We start from the raw sequence: 22,325 nt of genomic DNA on the forward strand, positions 1-22,325 counted from the left end.
GACTACAAACAAGCTGATGTGTGAGTGCACCTCAGCAGTGCAGCTCAGTAACAGAAAGACAGAAAGACAAATGGAGGGAGTGCATCTCGTAGTTTGAGTGCTTGTAATTCTGTGAGTTCATTTGCCTCGGGCTGAACGGCAGCAGAATGAATATAAATGAAACAAGACAAAGATTGAAACAAAGTGGAACAGAAACCGAGACAGGACCGAGACGCATCAAAGGAGAGCCCACACACACACACACACACACACACACACACACACAGAATACAAAACATACCAAATCTTAGTTAGTTTAACCTCATATTAAGTCTTAAAAATATGCCGACAGTGGCATAATTTGAATTGTTAAAGGAACAGTGTGAGGCATTTGGGGGGATCTTTAAGCTGAAATGGAATATAATATTCATAACTATCTTTTCATTAGTGTATAATCACCTGAAATTAAGAATCGTGTTTTCGTTAGCTTTGAATGAGCCCTTCATCTCTACTTAGGGAGCGGGTCCTCTTCACGGAGTCCGCCATGTTGCTTCGTCATGTTTCTACAGTGGCCCAGAACGGACAAACCAAACACTGGCTCTAGAGAGACACTTTCACATTTTTACGTTACCTAAAGGCCACCGTAGTTCTCCGACACGCTTGGAGTTGGTTGCAATCTGCAACCACACCACTAGATGCCGCCAAATCCTACACACTGTTCCTTTAAATTGCCCTGCAAGTACAAAATTACGATACTAGATTTCACTATTATTTAAAAAGAAGAAAAATAAGGTTTTAAGATAAAATTGGACTGTAAATAACTTTCAAAAATTTTATTTTGCTTTTTGTTTTGCTCATATTTAAACATAAATTAATCTTGGGGAATTCATTGCTTCTGATGAATACATACAGATATTGACCTGATATATTTCTGCTTGTCACAGTTGCGTTTGAAATATAGATTCCTGTAAAAAAAAAAAAAAAATCTATTCATTGTACATTTACTTTAATATATACATTTATTTATTCCCATGAGAAAGGTTCTAGCTTCAAGTCACACTTACGGCTGTTGTAAACTATGGTCCTTAACAAATGGCTTCAGTCATAATTTATACAGTAACTGCAACATGTGCAGTAAATATACCTGTGGAAAAAGTTACAGATTTGTTGTCGTAACAATAAACAGTAGCCCGTTAAAAATGGCTTCAACATTTTCCACTCTTATCCTAACATGAGTGTATTGTTTTCTGTGAGAAGAGCTGATTTTTGCATTGATCCCACATCATGTAAACCATGTTGGCTAAAGTCCAGCATCATCAGCCTTCTCAACAGACGTCCTGCTGACAGCCCTGGCCTGGTTCAGGGTCACGCTGAGGTCAAAGGTCACCACACCCGGCAGGACTGTGCACCTCGGTTCATAGCAGACGACTCGGGGCAGCTGAACGCTTTCCGAAACTCTTCATAGTTGCTCATCGCGCCGATAACTCTGCAGGGCAACAGTGATGGTAAAGGTCAAGTTGGAAGGATTGCGTGTGCATTCATCAGAGTGTGTGTGTGTGTGTGTGTGTGTGTGTGTGTGTGTGTGTGTGTGTGTGTGTGTGTGTGCGTGCGTGTGTGCGTGTGTGTGTGTGTGTGTATGTGCTTACCTGTATTTTGGTGGACTGTGAGCTCCACTCTGGACCTGGTCCCTGGCTGCTTCTGGTCTGTATTTGTTACATCTCACCTACAGAGTACATAGATGATGTCATTGTCTGTGTGTACTAAGTAAGTATATTTTCACTTCCCTGCTTTACCATGTGCAGCACCTGCAGCTAACTTGTGTTATGATATGTAATGTTAATGAAACACATCATCCCTCATATGCAGCGGTGGAAGAAGTAAATCCTGCATTCAAATTGTACTATAGGTAAAAGCAGAGGTGGGACCAAGTTATTGTTTTTAAAGTCACAAGTAAATCTCATGTCTTTGCACTGGAGTCCCAAGTCCTAAACTTTGAGTTTCGAGTCCTAAACAAGTCATAAAGCGCTCGTCAGAGTAATGCCATTTGCTTCTCCGTCTGTAATTTTCGACCAACATGTTTTGCATACTGCGATTCAGAAAAAAAGCGTGAACAAAATTATCTTTGGTATCGTTTTTTCCAACTGGCGCTCAGTAACAAAACGTTCTTCATGGTTTTCTTGCGCAACCTGATTGGATACTGTCGCATGGGTTCAAACAAAGAACGAATGAATAGCGTTAAAGTCAGCTGGTTCAGGAAATGAAGGGGAATTAATTTAAACAACATATGTTTTAATCTTGGGCTTGGGGGAAGGTATCAAGTATTTTCAAGTCAAAAGACTCCAGTCCAAGTGAAGTCACGAGTCATTGGCGTTAAAATCCAAGTCGAGTTGCAAGTCTTTTTCGATTTTGTCAAGTCAAGTCTAAAGTCATCAAATTTGTGACTCGAGTCCACACTTCTGGGTAAAAGGACAAAAGTATTAGAATATAGATTAGAATAACATATATATCATATATTTGCTAAGTAGCCACTCAGGGGAAAAGCCAGTATATCCAGACATGGCAACAGAAAACCACAGAAATGTTCGTACTAGTTGAAACATTGCATTGGCAGAGAGTGGCAAAAATAGTTTGTGTCTGTGTGTCCTTACGTGTGCATAACTCAGGAAGAACAGTTGGTTGTTGTTCAGTCCGACTCCAGGCAGCAGAGGCTCCTCCACACCACCTCTGCTCTCATCTACCCACCGCCTGTACGCCTGCACACAAATATAAACAGAACCTTTTTATCACCTGGGTTTCTTAACATGACATGGCAAGTTTTATATAATAATCCTTTTCCCGCAGAGGACATTTTGAGTCGTCAAATACAGGTAGCAACTAAACACATACCAAACTAAATTACAAGCACAGGTGCAGCCAATAAACACAGGTGTACTAACTAATAACGCACACATACCAAACTAATAACATGAGCACAGGGGAATCTAATAGGAGCGTCAGCGCCAAGGTACTGGTATTTATGCTGACTTATTGTCATGGCTTGCTGGCATACCTGAATGCAGTAAAAGTCATCATTAACGTCATTACGTAGTTACGTCTGTAAGTTTCCATTAAGAAAGGTCAAAGGCTTATTATGCAAATTCTGCATGATCAAGAGGAGCTTTTCTTCTTCGGTGAGATCATACCCTAAAAGACTCTCTTAATCCTCCATTGTCTGCTATGTTTTCCGCCAGAGTCCTCTTGCCTCGCACCTACAGAAAAAAAACATCCACAAAGTTAATTCTGGGTATTGATGATTATTTGAATGTGTTTTAATGTTTTCATTCTACTATTGTTGTAAATTCTGTCGATTCAAACTCTTACGTTTAGGCCTGCCTCCTCCCAGTGGTAGCCATTATACTGCTCAATCATACACTGGGTCTTCTCACTGAAGGCCGTTTCAGACGAGTTGGTCCACCAATGGTGGAGGTTGCCGTTTTTGTCGTACTTGCGACCTGTTCATGAAAATCACCACAGCTGTGTTAGAAATCTCAGACGTTTTCTGAGGTCGTTCTCGGCAATCAGTATTTACCGTTATTGTCGAAGCCGTGTGTTAACTCGTGTCCTACTATCACCCCGATGGCACCGTAACTTAAAGATCTGGAAACGGACAACAAGGGGATGAAGTTTAGACAAAAATAATTTAACAAAATGACAAAATAATCTACTTTAAATGGAAATGCTGCAGGATGAATTCAATTGCTTGCAATGAGTTCGCTAGCTTGGAGAGCCTTTATACCCTTCAATAACTTTTTATTAAATGAAATAATCTACAATGCTGAGAACAAAATATCATGAAAGAGTGAACAGCAAATTACAGAGAAAATAAAAAGAAGCTATTGCGACTGACTAGATCTAGTGTTCGCCAGCTAATGGTCAGCTAACGGCTGATAGTAAATCCTCTATAAAGCAATCTGTTATGAGTAGAGCTTTGGCTTTTTTTCATGCAAACGTTACGTAACGTGTCAGGGGACGCTTCAGTGCTAACTTTGTGTAATATTGGTTACAGTACCATTGCTACTAGGTGTTGTTTCTCACTGAAATTCCCTTTGTCATGTTAGCTAGCTAGAGCTGACAGGCCAAGACAGGCATTGATAAAAAAAATTGAAAATGCAAGGACAAATTCTGCATACAAATATACCTTTAAACAATATTTTGACTGGTTTCAAGTAAGTAGTTTTATTTCTAGATAATAAATAATTACGCTATCATGACATTGTAGCAAATTCCAGATCCAAGCTCTATTTTTAGGAATGTCACTTTCATTAATTAACGCACGCATATGGTGTGATTAAGAAATTTACTTACTTCTGTTTGAAAAAGAAAAAAAACAGTTTTAGTTAGGATAAACAAAAATTGTATTTTATTTTATTTTTTATTTTAAATAATGATACTTTCACATTCTGAATCCTCCAAATTACAGACATATCTTTCATTGTATAGCTGTACAAAGGTATTCAGAGTTATATAATTTATGGTTGTGAAATATTTACCAATTAATTAAAAAAAACATGCAGTGTATTGTAGGACTTTGTTATAAAAATGATTAAAAAATGTAATTCATAATTTATTAAGAAACATGAGATTTATAAGCTGTTATTTCTTTATCTGTGTTGAGCATGAGGTACTAAATTATGCTGTTTATCCACAGACTTTACCACTATTCAGTTCTTCTCTGTGGTTTTCTATTCGGAGGTTCATGTCAGAATAATTATTTCAGCGCTCCACATTGCTCCTGAGTTAAAAGCATTCTGTGGCATTTTTCTTTGGTCTGTTTGTTGAGCGTGTCACATTTCTTTAATCTCACCTTGGATACTCTCTTCCCCAAAAGAAGGGTTTTTGAAGCTCTCCAGCAGGAAATCCTAAATGAGAAGATCAAAACAGTTTTTCGTTTGCGTGTCTTTTAGCCCTGTCCAGACAGGATTCGTTTACTGCAGGTAAGGTTGGGTAATTTTATTTTTCTATTTCAGCCTGTGTGAGGGAGTTATTTGTGATTAAAAAGTGTGCTTTCTCAGGGGAGTAACTATTATAAAACAGATCACATTTGACCTGTTTTAGAAAGCATGTCCTCTCTGTCAGTTTTAGTTTGTTTTTAATGCAAATTCCCAATTATTTCTGACACTGAAATGCCTACTCAGCCATTTTAAAGGAATAATAATCCCCCACAGAATATATCCTAAGCAGATACTTAATTGAAATCACTCAGTTGCAGAGTAGCGTCATCCTGTCTGGACAGAGCTTCAGAATTCAAGAGTAATTAAATTAAATATTGGCGTCTCTAATCAATCAGATATTGCATCTTACTGATTTGATTTGTGGAGGAACTGTAGAAGGCGTTCACAGTCGTCGGGTTTGTAAACCACCTGCAACAGGAACACACATATTAAGGGCAACGTCAACGAGGAAGTTAAACAAAAAAAAGTCACACAGGAAGTTGACAGAGATTAGACCTGCCACTCACTCTGTACGTGGGACGCTCTTTCGGAGCCAGGCGATATCCAACTGGGAGATGAACCTCAACGTCTGCATCACATTCCCGTAGTAGTCCTTCTCACTGAACCTTAGCTACAACATACACAAATGCAAATACAGACTGTTAAGTACGGCACTTTTCAAAGAGTAAACCCAAACTTAAAGGAACAGTGTGTAACATTTTGGGGGATATATTATTGGAAATGGAATATAATATATGTTTTCATTAGTGTATAATCACCTGAAAACTAAGAATCAATGTGTTTTTGTTAGCTTAAAATGAGCCTTTCATATCTACATACAGGGAGCGGGTCCTTTTCAAGGAGTCCGCCACGTTGCTCCGCCATGTTTCTACAGTAGCCCAGCACGGACAAACCAAACACTGGCTCTAGTGAGAGCCTTTTGCATTTCTTTTACGTTATCTGAAGGCCACCGTAGTTCTCCAACACGCTTGTGAAACTGCGGTAACGTGAGCCGCAGAGTGCAAAACCGTGGTACCGCCAGCCGCCGTCAACTTTCGTTCTTCCACGGTTTTGCACTCACGTTACCACAGTCTTAGAAAGGGAGGAGTGAGTGGAGGGGTACTCAGTTGGTTGCATTCTGCAACCACACCACTAGATGCCGCCAAATCCTACACACTGTCCCTTTAAGCTAAGGTGTGCAACTAAGGTGTGTAACTCTCCAAGTTACTGCCAACTTGACATCTTTATTCTTCTTAAATATTAAGATTTTAAAGATATAATGTTGTCTTGAATTATTTTCTTATCAAAAACCATAGAATTTTAGACGAACTGGTGAGAATCTCTCAGCCCACAAATCACTTGAAGTTACATTCATGGGTGAGTAGGTGAAAGCAACGAAATAACATAAAATATACAAAATAAAAAAAGCCACAAAGCCTATTTTTAGCACACTTTTTTAAATTGTCATTAATCCCATGTTGTACCCCTGCTATGCTAAAGAGCTAGCTTTCAGCAGTACTTTACAAACCTGCTTTAAATCTTCATTGAGGTAGGTGTCGTTCAGAATAAACTCGGGGTATCCAACTTTAGCCAGGACTGCATGAGCCTTGAGAGAGAGCGAGACAACACAGTGAATATAATGGAGAGTTTAAACAGATTTGTACATAATCACAAATATAATTGAGTAAGATTAAAATTCTGTTACAAGCAATAAAGAGAGAGAGAGAGAGAGAGAGTCACAGTCACGGTGCCCTGACAAAAAATTGCTTCGTTACATAAGAAATAAAAAGCCAGGAGGAACAATAAAGGGGGTGAAAATGCAATATTGGATTTTGATGTGGTCCCTATTGAACTGTGCAATTCTAAAAGTAACAGAAACCCAAGGTGGACTTGGTTTATTTAAATGTTTTCAATATTGTCATTGAGGAGGCGTTTGGTTGAAGGAGAAAAGTATGCCATGAAAGGAACATAGTCCTCCACGTACAAAGACAGTAAAACGAAGGACAGCACGGCACGACTGTGACAAAGAAAAACAAGGTCTTAAATCAAAATGTGTGAGGACTCATTAGATGAAGCAGAATCCACCGACATCAGAGATTTTCATTACAAGTCGGTCAATATTCTGATCTAAAGCTGCAGTGATCAATATTTATATTAAGAATAAATTAAATGTGTAATGTGAGAGGGGGCCAACTCTACTGAGCTTTTTAGCCTTTTTTTTAGCTCGCTGTTTGAGTTTTATGTAACATTTATCAGCTATTATTATGATTAAATATTTTTCTCAGAAGTTGGTGGGCACTCAAACAGAACTGCCTCCAAGTGGTAAAAAAAAATGCAGCTTTTATGAGAGCAAATATTTTGGACCTGACAATCAGTGAAGTAGACAGATATTTTACTAAAGTAAACGCACTAATCCAACCGTGTAGAAATACTCTGTTACAAGTCCTGCATTCAAAATCTTACTTGAGTAAAAGTACAAAAGTATTAACATCAAAATATACTTGAAGTAAAAGTACTTGCTGGGCAGAATTGACCCTTTAAGAGAGTTTATATTATTATTTATTACACGGCTGTGTTGAATACTCGATTCTGATTGGTCAATCACGGCGTTCTACGGTCTGGGGGCGCTGGGTACGTAATGTAATCTGTGTGTGCCCAACCACCGTGTAACACCGGTAACACCGACTACCGCGACAAGTCTACCGGTAATTGGAACCGCTGGCATCCCCCCCTGAAAACGTAAACAAAGGACTGTTCTCCGCCTTTTCATTTTGAAAGAGCAACAGCCAATGAGGAAACTCCAACACTGGGCCGACCAATCATGTAACTTCATCACTCAGTCAGTCACACAGTGACAGACTTTTGTGTTTGTAGGGCTGAACATCTGCGGTCCAGACAATAACTCTTATAAATCCACACGCTACCTGCCCAGCGCCAAACAGTAGACAAACAAAATTAGTGACTAACTGGTGAAGAAAGTCAAACATCTGGCAGCTAAACAGATAGATATTTTGCTTGAGAGTCGGTGGAAACCAAAACAGTGCTGCCCCCTAGTGGCCAAAAGAAAATGCAGCTTTAAGTTAAAAGCAAAATAAATGTTTGATTGAAGAAAATATAATTAAGAGTTGAGATTAAATAAGAAAGAATAGGAGCAAAGCAGCTTTTTTAGATGACTGGCTGTGGAGTATCCAGACTGAGATGAGACAGAGGAAATAGGAAGAAATGAAGCTGTTGGCTGCTCTTGCCTTCTCTACGGCTCTCGTCTTCGTTGTTTGATCCATCCAGTCATTCTCCTTCTCCAGCATGTCGATGAACGCCCAGCGAACGCCCCCGATCAGCTCCTCCATCTGAGAAACACACACACACACACACACTCAAATTAATAAGAAACCGTTTACAAAAAAAATACACTTCCACATAAACACACACACACCCGCACTGACGCACGACACACGACATTAACTGTCTGACATCACCTCCAGGTGACACACAGACAAAATACACTCAAATCAGTACACACGTCTGTTGCGAGATTTAAACACTTGACCCCACGATTTAAGACATGATGTCATTTTCCAAGAGCACACGCACCATGTGTTTCTTGTCCTCCTGGAAGTGTGTGTTGACAAAGAGGCGCCCGGTGGCATAAACAAGCGAGTTCTCCACGTAGTTAACACACTTATCCCAGCGCGGGGTCAGAGACGTGGTTCCCGTGGTTACCTGGTGGGAGGGGGATGGGTGAGAGACGGAGATGCGAAGGTGACATTGTCTCCTCATGTACAAACTTAAGAGTCTCTCAGCCTCTGAATCATCACTCGGGGTGGAGACATTTTGGGACTGATATTTAAGTGTAACAAATTATTTCACATATATCATAATTTGTGTTTATAGCTATAACATTCATTTGGAGCTCCTTCAAAGGTCTTAAAAATAGAAAACCGTAGCACTCAAACTTTCCAAGCTCTCTAATTACTGACATGAACATTTAGGGACATAAAAACAGAGATTTACATTTTTCAGGATTTTAGGCTTTCCTCATTAAAACTGTGTTTTTATATATGTATATGAGGCTGAAGCTGTGTCCTAACTCCATGCCATGTACTAATTGCAAGCAGGTTTTGAGTAGGCCAATTCCAACTGGAAAAGTGACTAATTATACATACTAATTGCACAGTAAATGACCCCGCAATGAGAGTTTGAGTGTCGACCTATTTATTCTCAAAGGCTTCCCTGCCCTGATTTGCTCTCATTCTATAAAAACACTTGTCTTTGATTTCTATATTTATTCAAATGCTCTTTATCATCTTCTGTTTTGTAACTGTGAAGCCCTTTGTAACACTGGTTTTAAAAGGTGCTATGAGTTTAACTTACTGACTTTGAATACACGATGCAACACACTAAGGAAATGAAGGAGCTCCTCACAGCTACGGAACATTTAAACTAAATGCAGCATCATTCAAAAATGTATATTCATTTGGTCTATATGTTGTACTATTTACCTGTAGGTTCAAAATAGTACAAGCAAGGCTGTAAAATATTTAAAAAATTTAAGAATTAAAATAAAAAACATTGAGGTTACTTAAAGAAGTTTCTCAGACATCCAAAAAGTTTTTATTTATTTATTAATTTTCATATTTATTCAATTATATGTCAATTTTATTTCCCATGCTGTTTCAAAGCTCTGTTTACACTGTCTGGAGTGAAAGTCTGGTAGAAAAATATTGAATTATTATTGTTTTATGACCCAAAAGTAATCAAAATGTAATATACCTAGGTATATGGATAAGGAAGAGTTGCGATAAGGGTTGTGTTAAGAGTTGGTTTATATTTATTTTTTACCTCCGGATGGATATGTGGGTTGTAAATAAATTTGGCATGTAAATAAATCTGGGATAGTTTCTATATTATATTATATTATCATTCTATGATTGTGAGTCAATAGAGGAGAAGTGAGAAAGGGGGAAGGGAAATATAAGTTTTACTTCTAACTTCTCCTTTTCGGAAACTATTACTCTTGTTTTGTTTGTTATTATTTTGTATCTGATTTTATTTATTTTAATGTTCAAAATAAAGTCATTCATTCATTCAAAAAACATATACTTGATTGAGCCTATAAAATATCCACCCAGGTTGTTAAACCCCAAATCCAGCGGTAGCAACATCCCCTTAGTACAACTACACGAATGAAATCTTGTATATTAACTGCATAATATGAAAATCAGTATGTAGCACATACTGTTTATTATAATGTGGAATCTGGACACAACCTCAGTGGTGCATCAAAGGCTTCAAGAGAGTCATCTGTGGTTACATTTTAGACATGAATTAGTTTAATTCAGGGTCAGATTTATAGTTTGTTAAATAAACAAAGAATTCAGGCCTCTTCCTGTATACAGTAGAGTGTCATTTAAACCGAATCCCAGTGTTTTACAGCCATACATGCTGTAAAAGTGGGACAGCTACACACCATATATCTGCAAAATGTCAACTGTTAATGGAATAAGAAAAACAGCCGTTGTAAGCTTGTTTACAGTGTATTTTTTACATAATTGAATGGGTTTTAAAAGTTGTTTTTTTTGCCCCACAGCCCATTTAATTAATCTAAAAACTTAAAAATAACCAAATATGGACATAGATTTTTGGAAGATACCAACCCGAGCATAGTCCAGGTATCTGTACAGGAAACGACGGCTCAGAGTGGTGATCCTGGAGAACACTGTCCTCCATTGTACGTAGTTAGCTACAGTCCTGGAGAGAGAGAGACAGAGAGAGAGACAGAGAGACAGAGAGACAGAGAGAGAGAGAGAGAGAGAGAGGGACATTAATTAAATGCAATGTAATCTCATTATACACTATAATATACTTATAATGAGAGACAGGAGCCCTCAAGCCCCACTGTGTGCTCATCTGTCTGTGTGTGCTCGCTGTCTGGCTGTTCATGTGTGTGTCTGTGTGTGTGTGTGTGTGCGTGTGTGTGTGTGTATGTGTGTGTGTGTGTGTACTTGGGATCTGTGGCGTTAATGAGCTTGACAAGTTCCTTGAAGTATTGCTGCGCTCGGACGATGACGGGTTCAGAGGAGGAGATGGACCGAACCGGCTCAACTTTCGACTCCACCACAGCTTTAACATAACCCATCCAGTCAAACTGCAGACAGAGGGGACATATACAGTATACAGTAGAGGTTAACATGCATTTAAACATGCATTTAAAAGCAATTGTGTTGATTTTTTTGTAGGGCTGTCAAAGTTAACGTGTTAATAACGCAAATTTGTTTTAACGCCACTAATTTCTTTAACGCATCAACACAACTTGGTGCTATACTAGCTTGTCGGTTAAGGAGGTTAAATAACGCTCCAAACTTGCGGTAAATTTTGCCAAGGACAAGCTGTCATGGCCATGTTCAAAGGGGTCCCTTGACCTCTGACCTCAAGATATGTGAATGAAAATGGGTTCTATGGGTACCCACGAGTCTCCCCTTTACAGACATGCCCACTTTATGATAATCACATGCAGTTTGGGGCAAGTCATAGTCAAGTCAGCACACTGACACACTGACAGCTGTTGTTGCCTGTTGGTCTTGAGTTTGCCATGTTGCAATTGAGCATATTTTTTTTATGCTAAATGCAGTACCTGTGAGGGTTTCTGGACAATATTTGTCATCGGTTTGTGTTGTAATTGAATTCCAATAATTAATATATACATACATTTGTACAAAAGCAAGCGTATTTGTCCACTCCCATGTTGATAAGAGTATTAAATACTTGACAAATCTCCCTTAAAGGTACATTTTGAACAGATAAAACATGTGAGATTAATCGCAATTAACTATGGACAATCATACGATTAATCGTGATTAAACGTTTTATTTAATTTGTATTTTTTTTGTTTTATTCTGACAGAAACAACATGTTATTTTGATATACAATTTACTTTAAATTCTTTGCTGTCAGTTTTTTAATAAGTTAACTGATAATACAAATATGTTGTATTTAACTGATCCACATTTGGAGGAAGACCTGATATGATGTCTATAGGATAGAATAAAGACTTCTGGCTGCTTGTCTTAAACGCTAAGTCATTAAGAGAAATATGCCAAATAAACCATGAAGAAGTTGGTAGAAAAACAAGGGAAGATAATTAATTTGTTGTTGTTTATGCGTCTATATGTATGTAAAGTACCTGTGGTATGGTGCGCTGCAGACGAGAGAGGGACATTCTGTTGTACATGTTTTCACTGGTGCGGTTTTCATAGGGAATCAGGATCTGCAGACACAATGTTATACATTCATGCATGATCTTAAATTCAAACATTAAATAATTTCCCTTTAAGTCAATGAATCAATTTCGTATTTCACAGTAGATAAAGCTGGGTTTTAATTAGCTCCAGAGCCATTGTGGCCTATCAGATCATCCCCATACGTTCAGTAAGATTATATATATCTGACAGGGCATCTTTACATGAGCCAGTTTGGTCTCGAAGGCGAGAGCCTCTTCCATCTGGGTCAGTGCTGCTTTCTCTGGAGCGCCCAGCATGACGGCTGTATCTACCATCAAACTCAGCAAGGCTGCACGATACTGGAGAGAAAGGAGGGGAGGGAGAGGGAGGGAGGGAAGGAGGGAGAAGGAGGCAGAAAAAGGCAAAAACACAAATGTCATTTATTCTTTCATTGCTGTAAGCTACTGTCACTTCCACTACCGAACATCAGACACCGTCAGACATCAGTCAAGGCCTTACATCCACACTCAGATACTATTATACTGCTGTGTCAGTATGTGGTATTCATTCATATTTATGTTTTAAATTATTCCCTGTTACCCTGAGGGACAGATACACAGAAAAATAAACAATACCAGTATTTATAGCTTAAGAGAAGTACATACGCTTGTGCCTAAATGGATTTAGGAGAAATAAACACACTATATAGGTAAATAACATGAAAATACAACACAATTTAAAGCTATGCAACACACAAAGAATGCCATTAAGCATCATCCAAGAGTGATTACCCACAATCACTCATTAAAAATGCTTTCCCTTTGGATTTTACTTGGTAACTTAATGCTAATTATATAGCATTTTTCTTAACGGCAGAATAAGAAGGATTTTCCGAAAAAACAATGTATAGACTCACACAAAAATAATCCCTCTCAATCATCACTCTTATTTTGCTGTGTCCAGGATGTTTCTGGATTTCAACCTCTATCAAAACGTAGCGATCAGGTGCCAGATGGTAAGCACGCCTCCAAGAGGAAGCTACGAAAATTGAGCGCACAGCCCCAAAAAAACCCACAAAGAAACGGCAAAATGCCAAGCGGACAAAGGTCGTTCCAAAATGAGAGTGAATCTGTGGTTGGTGAGCACCCGCTGGCAAGTACCCTAACCTTAACCACTGCCAGGGGGCGTATGCTTTGAGCCCGTTCTCATTCCCAGGGCGTAAAATACAGATGCTTGGTCACGCCCCTCAAGGCACCCTTTAGCGCCTGTATGAGACGCACCAGGCTTTCCATTAACTACAATGTAAGCCCATCCACGTCAATATTAAGCGTTCAGAGACAGTGGTCGGGGAGTGTGGTGACGAAGTTTAAAGAGCGAAAAAACACACATAGGGTGGGGAGGGTGGGGAGGTGGTTGGGTCCAACAAACACAGGGCTTTCATCTAGGAGACCGCTGTTCGTGTCCCATCCGTTAAGTTTCACTTTCACATTACAATCAGCCGTTTGTTCATGTCCCGTATTCACAATGTTCAGTTTCATTTTCACTTTACAAATGTAGTAGTCTTAAGCCAAACCATGATGTTTTTTCCTAAACCTAACTAAGTGGTTTTGTAGCCTAAACCTAAGCAAAATTTAAGCTTGAACTCATAACATTAACCACGTGTTTACTGCGACTGTAAAGTGACGCCAAGGGGTGCTGACAAAGCGTCAGTACGTGACGAGTTGGGATGAGAACGTGCTGGTACTTCTGGTGTCGTTGAGCCGGACAGGAACCGCAACAGACAAATCGTACTCGTTCTGCCTTTAACATAATCATTAAGTTTTAGACATAATAGTAAAATGAAACAAGCAACAACAAACAAGTTTATAGACGCATAAAAATGTAGCTAATCATTAAGCAATGACTCAAAGGTTGCTATGTGGAGTTTTAACAAATTAAGATATTTACTGTTAACACGTCTTTGCAACATAAAGTAGAGTTAATTTCTTATGTAGAGCCTTGTATTTATGTGTGGGTAAAGTATGTATTTAGTACTAATAGTGACAGTGTACTAATAGCATGACAGTGAGAGTTTTTCCACTTGAGAAAAATGAGTCGCTGCATACTAATTGCATTTTTATTCTGGCCTAATGAGGCAGCTATTAGAGGGGCAATCGCTATCAGCTGCCTCTTCTTGAAATTAATTTCCTGCATTACGACTACATTTGTGGAAATGTTGAGTCTGTTGATATTTCAAGCGGCTGGAATTCTTTTCTGCTACAATTCATCACTCAAGCAGAAAGGAAATAGCTGCAGGAAGAGGAGTTTTTAGATGACAGGTAAAAAGGGGTGAAAGATGAAGCAGAGACTCACCACCCGAGCAGAGGAAGTGTTGGTGGTGTAGTCTTCCCTGGAGGGCAGAGACAAGGACGCCTGATCGAGCTACATAAAGACAAAGAGCACAGGTTAGCTTCTGCTGCTTGTCGGGCTTGTTTTTTTTTGTCTTGTAACTTTTGCTGCAGAAAATAAAAATCTGAAAAATGTGACAGAGCGAGGCAATGAACCTGTATCTGCCTAAATATCCACACTGATTTAGCATCTTTTAACTACTAATTGTGCAGATATTACATTAGTGATGACTTTTTTTATTGTTACTTTCCTTCCAGGCAACAATTTTATTCCATGCTTTTCACTACTGTATCAATATCATTGTATTTAAGATCCATCACAGTATCTTGTTTTCTCAAAGGAACTTTTTCCTTGTGTGTTTAAGAAGTATAAAGTTGGTTCTCATTTGAATAGAAGTTGCATAGTAGAAGAAAAATAAAAAACTCAGGCGCAACCAAAACAAAAGAGAGCAGGGATGCATGTAGTCAAAGTACAAAAACATCTTACACACCCAAAACAAATAGATTGTTTCTTTTATTCAGTTTTCAATGTCAAAATTTAGCACTAATGAACAAAAAGCGGTCTGAAGCAATGAAAAATATTCACAATATGCACTTAATTGAAAATCAACAAAAACACCAGTATGGTCCTTAAGAGGAACAGTTCCACATTTGGGGAAATATGCTTATTAGCTTTCTTGATGAGAACTAAATGAGATACCACTCTCTTAGGACAGCTTAGGACATACAGTAAAGACTGGAAACAACTAGATATAATTGACTATTAGCACCTCTGAATCTTTTTTGTTTAATTGGTTTATAATTTGAATTGCACAAATATCAATTTGTAGTTAACTCGGGGTGTTGGACAAATAAGCGTATTTTCCAAAAAGTCAAATGTCAAAATGCATAAGCAGTAATGACAGTGAACGGTGGATGTCTGACCTTGATGACGTATTGCGAGGAGTTTTTGTCATCTGGGGAGACGTACAGGCGAATCAGGACGCTCTTACTTTGCTGGTTCCTCATCTCTGCCAGTGTCTTCCGGAGGCTCCACTGCTCCACTGACCACTGGTAGTCCCCGCCGAGCCCATCCCCCACCACAGGCCACCGAAACTCAAGCTTTTTAAGAGTTTTCAGCATCGGTTTGGTGTCCAACTGCTCCAGTATAGCTATGTAAGCACACACGGATACATTAAGAAACAGAAATTAAGTACAGCATTTTTTATTTTTTTTATTGATTTGACTATTTTTCATGTTTGTATTGTTTTTTTTGTTGTGTGTTTAGATGCTATTTTCCCTTTTTCACCTGATGTGTCTTATTGCTTTTTTCTCTGCAATGACCTAGATCTGCCATGGGGATCAATAAAAGCTCATCTCGTCCTACTTTACACTATCACTGTGTGTCTTTGAGAGTGCTCTTGACTTACAGTATCTTTGTGGGGACCTGTTTGGAAACATGGAGAGTGGGGACATTTTTGAATTGTGAGGACATTTGGTCCTGGTTCTAGAGCTGTTTAAAGATTAAGCTTGGTTTTAGTGTTAAGGTTAGAACTAGGTTTGGATTTAAGTTAGGTTGAGCATTGGGGGTCAGGAATGTAGTTGGGATGGTTAAGGGCCTGGGAAGACATTGTGTAAACAAGAGTCCCCACAAGGGCCATCCAAACACGCGTGTGTGTGTGTGTGTGTTTTTGTTTTATTACTCACAAACTGGGGACCAAAAAAAAAAAGTCACATTATGGGGACTCAATTCCCATTTGAGGTTTTAGTTAGGTTAAGGGGTAGAATATGGGTAAGAGTTGGTGTTAGGGATGTAGTGGTTATGGTCACAGCTAGGCTAAGTCTCCAGGGAATGAATGTATGTCAGTGCAATGTCCTCTTAAGTGACAAAACCAAGTTTGTATGAGTGTGTAAGACTCACTCTCATTCATACAGGAGCGGTAGAGGATCTTTGCCTTGGTGACAGCCTCCAGTTCATCAGGGCCTGAAGGAGCTTGTAGTAACTCTGACAGAGAAAAACAGTCATAACTCACAGCTACAACAATTAACTGTACCTGATTTAAACTTTTAAAACATATCCTGCATATGTGAAGTTCAGTCTTACCTTGTGAATAAGTTGCTTATGAGTGTACCAAAAGAGCTCTTATTTTCAATTGATAAAACATTTTACGTCTGTTTAAGTCAAGTGTTCTTTCATCAAGGTAGATAAACTCGGGCGTTGATGTTAAATTTGTGGGCAAACATACCTTTGAGTCGGATGTCTACATGCTGCCGCAGCCAGGGGTAGATGCCATACGAGGAGGAATCTTCAGGGATCGGGTTATCCTTAAACCAACCGCCACAGGAGAAACTATAGAAGTCCTCGCAGGGGTTAACGGACCGATCCATTTTACTCAGAACAGACCCCGCTACGAGAAGACAAAAAATAAAAGCACAAACCAGTGAGTCCAAATAATGACCTTTGAGTAACAATTAAAATATCTCATGCTCAACCAGCTACCATACAAACAATAAGTGCAATAAGTGAAACTCCTCACCTGCTTCAATGCATTCTGGAGTCACACAGAACTCCTCCTGACTAGATTTCTGTGAGACTGAAGAAGAAGAAAAGAGTTGAGGATGAAGCTTGACAACTGAAATGTAAAAATCACACTGTGACTGAGACAGTTTGGATCGTTTGCAGAACATTTCGGTTACATACCACTTCCCATCCATATACAAATAGTCCTCTACTGCTTGGTGGTCATTGATAAGTGTTGGGTTATTGATTGTTTTGCTCAACAGAACCTCAAACGTGCACACATTCACATAAACAATACATTACCAGAAGTGTACTGTATGTGTTAATCAGAAACCTGGCAAACTCTTAGGTAATGCTTCCTTCTTTCTCTGTCAATGTGATCTCTGTGACAAGTGAACAAACACTAGCTGCTGATAAAAACAATGGAAAGAGTAAATAAATGGGTATTTTGTTAAGATTTTGTTTCTCTTAGTTGATTAGGCGACTAATCGGCCGTTTTGGTCTTTGTCGACTAAGATTTCTTTAGTCGATTCATCATTTGTTATGCTTTTTTCATACTGGATGACTTATTTATAGGAAATTTATGATCACATCTCAGGTAAACACAAGATTTAAAGTGGGGATTCTTTGTGGAGAAACTCCGCAGATCTGTCGATTAAATCAACTAATGGATTAGTCGACAAAATCATATGATCGTTAGTTGACTAAGTATTTCTTTGGTCGAGGACAGCCCTAACATAATCCGTATGTGCCATTATTGTGAAAATTTACTTTTTAGTAAGATTAACAATTTCAGCTCCTTGCACCAAAGCAATCAACACAGAGGTTTAAGTGTGCAACACTACTATTATCAAGGAGCTTTTTCTAGCAATTTAGTCACCAGCAAGTCATGCTTCTAGCATAAAGTACAGTGCTGAATAATAGTTTAAATTTAAAAAATAAATGCTACCTGAAATAAAACAATATTTTTATATTGTTTTAGTGAAAAGGCTGCAACATGAGTAAGTTTTTATCTACTAAATAATGCAAACTATCAATGAATGAAGCGTATAGAACTTAAAGTGTCAGCTAATCATACTGTATGTTCCTATGGCTCAAAATGATACTGGTTGTCAGAGGGACGTCAATATGGGACATTCTCACGATCCACTCTTTATCAAACATGGGACAAACACAGAGCAAAGTGCAGTTGATACAGCTGGAGAACAGTTACGCAGAGCAGTTAGTGGATTCAATTTTTAACCTTATGCCTGCCTGCAACAAGGAAAATCAACAATCGGCACACAACTTTTAGCTGTGTGATATACAGTCATGCCTTGAACCACAAGGAAATCTTGAGTACTTTATGCATCAGGTTTTTAATTTAAACTTGACTGTCAACTGTAATTGCTTCCCACACTTCTAATGAAAGCAATCAGAGCGCCACAATAAGACAGAATAGCCTATTGTTTACGCTACTCGCAGTGCGACCGCAGGTTTACCCATTCACTTCCCTTCGTAGAAGGTGAACGAAAGCTTGTTTCCCTAACCTCTTGGCAGAAACCTCTGGTGTGTGATGTGGCTCTGAGGGCGAACAGAGGCAGCACAAGCCCATGAAGTGAGACGACAGATTTAGCAACCAAATCCCCATTGTGAATGGATGAGTGGAGCGTTACGGAGCTGCGCCGCAATGTCTGACCTCGGAAGGTTGACTGGTCTTGTTGTTGGTCGAGCTGCTTGTGAGAGTCCCTTAATGTTGGGCCCACTTTTAGTAGAAACACACATTTACAACTTCAACCCTACACGACCCACGTGGCCTGGAACAACCTCAACAACCCTCCTCTGACCGCTCCGTCGGAAACATGGGTTTAAATACGCACACAGATGTCGGAGGCTCCGGTGTCACTGCTAATACCAACCTCATGTTCATAACTGACACACCAAACAGGTCCCACAACACAAACACACATGTACACAAACAGGTTTAAGAAGCACACTCTCTCTAAACCAATTAAAAAGTCAGAAATCAAACAACCACTTGGCATTCCTGTGCTTGGTCATATTCGCATGGCTGCAGACCAGAGGAGGGTTTCCATTAGAGTGGGTGTGTGGTACTGCATACATAGACACATAACATAATTACACTTCAATGCCACCACAAGAATGTTGGCTTCCCCAAATAACAAAAAACAATACTTACCCCACCCCAGACACATACACATGCAGTGTACCCCTCTCAGCCACGACCATCCTCACCAATACCACGCTACTGAAACTACTGACTCTTAAAGGAGTAGTTCAACATTTTGGGAAATACACTTATTTGCTTTTTTTGCACAGAATTACACGATAAGATTGATATCACGCTCAAGTCTGTCCGTTAAATAGGAAGCTACAGCCAAGAGATGATTAGCTTAGCTTAGCACAAAGACTGGGAACAGGGGTCATGTCTAAAGGTATTCGAGGTCAATGCCTAACCTTAACCATCTCGCAATAGTTTCCCAAATTGTGGGTTACCTTGTAGTCACGACCGGACACAAGGGGAAACAGCCAGCTTGGCTCTGCCCAAAAGTTAAGGTTTTCATAGAGATTAAACAAACAAGATTTAACATGAAAATTAGTGAGTTTTAAAGGTGCTAAGCTAATCTAGCTGTCTCCTGGCTGTAGCTTCATATTCAACGTAGAGATAACTTGCTCTCTATTCAAATTTAACTTTTAAAAAAAGAGGCAAAGTTATACGTGCATTTCATGTTCCTGTTGATACTGTGGCTAGTGCTTCACAAGTTAGTTTCTTTACACAATTTCAAGCTATATGTGTCTAATATTTGGGATTCTGCTCTTTCTTCTTTGGGCCAGTTCACTAAACTAACGGACAGCATCTCCAACACAATAAGGGAAGTTGCTAGAACTGACTGCATTTTTCCATTCAGATGCAGTTAGATTGACAAATCAGCCTTTTGTCTGACAGCAGGGAAATAAGGAATTACACTGCATATGAAGTATAGTTAAATCTGTACATTATTTCCACATTGTTTGCCATTTTATACATTGCCGTTTGTCTTAAAGCATTTTTATGTCTTATATAAAGTTGTTGTTGAGAGGTGGTATACAAATAAACTTGCCTTGCCTCAGGACATCAGGTCAATGTATTGCAACACATGTCTGCAACATTTCCTCTCTTATTTTTATCGATACAGTGTTATGTGTAATAATTTTATCCCTGTTCTTAGCTAGACTACAGGTGTAAATCTCTAGTTTATCTCCTGACACATCTATATTAAAGCTTTTTAAAACATCAGTGTTAATTAATGTGCACTGCCCCCCCTATAAATAAACAAAAACACACACCCTACTCATTACACCGCCACACAATTCCCTGCTAATTAATTTCTGCAGGATAGAATACCCACAAAGTCTCAACACACACATTATGCTTCCCTCTTTTCCCAGAGTTCAACTTGACTCCCACGGTGCATTATACAGAGTGTGTGAGGTTCTGTATGTGTGCGTGGGCGTGTTTGAAACTTTATATGATCCAAAAATAGTTTGACACAAGTTACCCGCGAGCCCTCCACAAAGACCTTTGCTCCCACCGGCTCGCTTGTGTGTGTTATTTACAGTCTGCACGTACTATAATCTGAGGACAGTGTGCCATACATTTCCACTGAATTCCTTACAAATTATAATGCAGGTTGAGGAAAAATGTGTGTGGATCTCTTCGTGGATGTTTGTGTACGTGTGTGTGTGGTTGACTTACCCAGTATGAGTGCAAGCAGCAGAGCAGCACAGACACACACACACATGGCCAGTGCTATCCTGTAGAGACGACTGTTGCCCCTCTCGGGTTTAACCCCACCGCCTCCTAAACGCTCCAGTTCCATAGCTTACTATACTGTATCACACACACACATACATAAAACACACACACTCACACACACTCTCTAAAAATCAAACTTTCAGGTTGGGAAGCACTGAGAATATAAATTGAAGAATACCAAAAAAGCAACAAAAAAAATCACAGCTATGGATAAAATTAAATCCCAAAAGTTATAGTAACATCTTCCTAAAATGACTTTCTCTATGTAACCTGGTCCCAATTTAACAGCACTTTATTCAATTCCCCAGTCTCTCTCTCTCTCTCTCTCTCTCTCTCTCTGCTGCTATCTGTAACTACTCTAACTTCACCCTAGCTCTTCAAACTGTGCCTCCCTTCATCACTCCTCCTCTCCCCCCCATCACTCCTCCCATCCCTCCCTCCCTCCAGGACAGAAGGGACCAGGCTTACCAGAGTAATGACCAGAGATCATTTAATAAAATCAAACCAGAACATTAACTGTGTAGCATTAGCGGCTGCAGACCTTTTTGGTAGCCGAAGCATAAATGTGAAAAGTGTGTGTGTGTGTGTGTGCTGTATATACGTGTGTGTGTCTAATGTCATGCATAAAACAGCAGAGTGCTCTGCTCGAAAACGTTTATGAGATCAGACAGTCAGTCGACCGGAACAAAATTAGACGCACACACAGGACACTGATTACAATCGATTAATCTGATGATGATGGTCAGATGGTCAGAAAGCATCAATAGTTGCTGTGAATAGACATGAGGTGGTGATGACAGTGACACCACAGCTCCTGATTGGTCCCTCATCCTCCACCCCAACCCCCCACTGTGGTGAGAAACTCTCACCACACTTGCTCATTAGTGTTTGGGGCGTCAGCCGCAAAGTCCTTATATAGACGGGACTTCCTGCGCAGCCTAAAACACCCATTCATCAAGCAGACACTTCGACCACGATGCTATTGTTCACCGCTGTGACTCACAATCACTCGTGTCCTGTTTTTATTCTCATTGTTTAACATCTCAACTGGGAGCCTTTGCTCTAGTTTTGATTGTCTCCGTCAGTCGGTCGAGCTACCGTTTTGGTCCGCACTGAAATATCTCGACAGCTATTGGATGGATTGTCGAGAGATTTGGTGCAGATGTTCATGATCCCCAGAGGATACATCCTACTGACTAAAGTAATCTCCTGACTCCTTCTCTGGCACCAACATGAGGTTGACGTTTTTGTTTTTTATTAAAATATCTCAACAACTATTGAATGTATTGCCATGAAATTTGGTGCAGATGTTCATGATCCCCAGAGGATGAATCCTTGTGACTTTAGTGATCTCCTGAATTTTCCTCCAACGCCACCAGCAGGTCAAAGTTATCACTTATTCAGCTCAAAATTTTGTATTAACATTCATGGTTCCCAGACGATGTATTCTAATGACTTCTAACGCAAAATTTTACA

At 39.4% G+C, this 22,325-nt stretch overlaps 1 protein-coding gene across 1 annotated transcript; it reads right to left on the reverse strand.

The window, feature by feature from the left end:
* Positions 1 to 797: 797 nt before the first annotated feature.
* Positions 798 to 21,201, reverse strand: phex (phosphate regulating endopeptidase homolog, X-linked). The gene is made up of 22 exons (XM_037757279.1): positions 20,790 to 21,201; positions 17,070 to 17,126; positions 16,779 to 16,940; positions 16,454 to 16,537; positions 15,478 to 15,704; positions 14,519 to 14,587; positions 12,409 to 12,525; positions 12,130 to 12,213; positions 10,952 to 11,094; positions 10,604 to 10,697; positions 8,541 to 8,669; positions 8,195 to 8,296; positions 6,478 to 6,555; positions 5,477 to 5,580; positions 5,320 to 5,378; positions 4,823 to 4,877; positions 3,548 to 3,615; positions 3,340 to 3,470; positions 3,162 to 3,227; positions 2,628 to 2,732; positions 1,626 to 1,702; positions 798 to 1,465 (listed from the first exon to the last, which is right to left on the reverse strand). The coding sequence occupies exons 1-22, from the start codon at positions 20,911 to 20,913 to the stop codon at positions 1,363 to 1,365; spliced, it is 2,238 nt and encodes a 745-aa protein (XP_037613207.1). The 5' UTR covers positions 20,914 to 21,201; the 3' UTR covers positions 798 to 1,362.
* Between the last annotated feature and the right edge of the window lie 1,124 nt (positions 21,202 to 22,325).

The sequence above is a fragment of the Sebastes umbrosus genome, chromosome 21 (assembly GCF_015220745.1).
Source record: "Sebastes umbrosus isolate fSebUmb1 chromosome 21, fSebUmb1.pri, whole genome shotgun sequence".
Lineage (NCBI taxonomy): Eukaryota > Metazoa > Chordata > Actinopteri > Perciformes > Sebastidae > Sebastes > Sebastes umbrosus.

Bases quoted from the DNA above. Each gene is read 5' to 3' on its own strand.
- phex (XM_037757279.1), bottom strand. From the start codon at position 20,913: ATGGAACTGGAGCGTTTAGGAGGCGGTGGGGTTAAACCCGAGAGGGGC. The intron at 16,538-16,778 runs GTATGTTTGCCC...TTTCTCTGTCAG, and splicing joins TGTAGACATCCGACTCAAAG to AGTTACTACAAGCTCCTTCA. The intron at 8,670-10,603 runs GTTGGTATCTTC...CCCTCCCACCAG, and splicing joins GATACCTGGACTATGCTCGG to GTAACCACGGGAACCACGTC.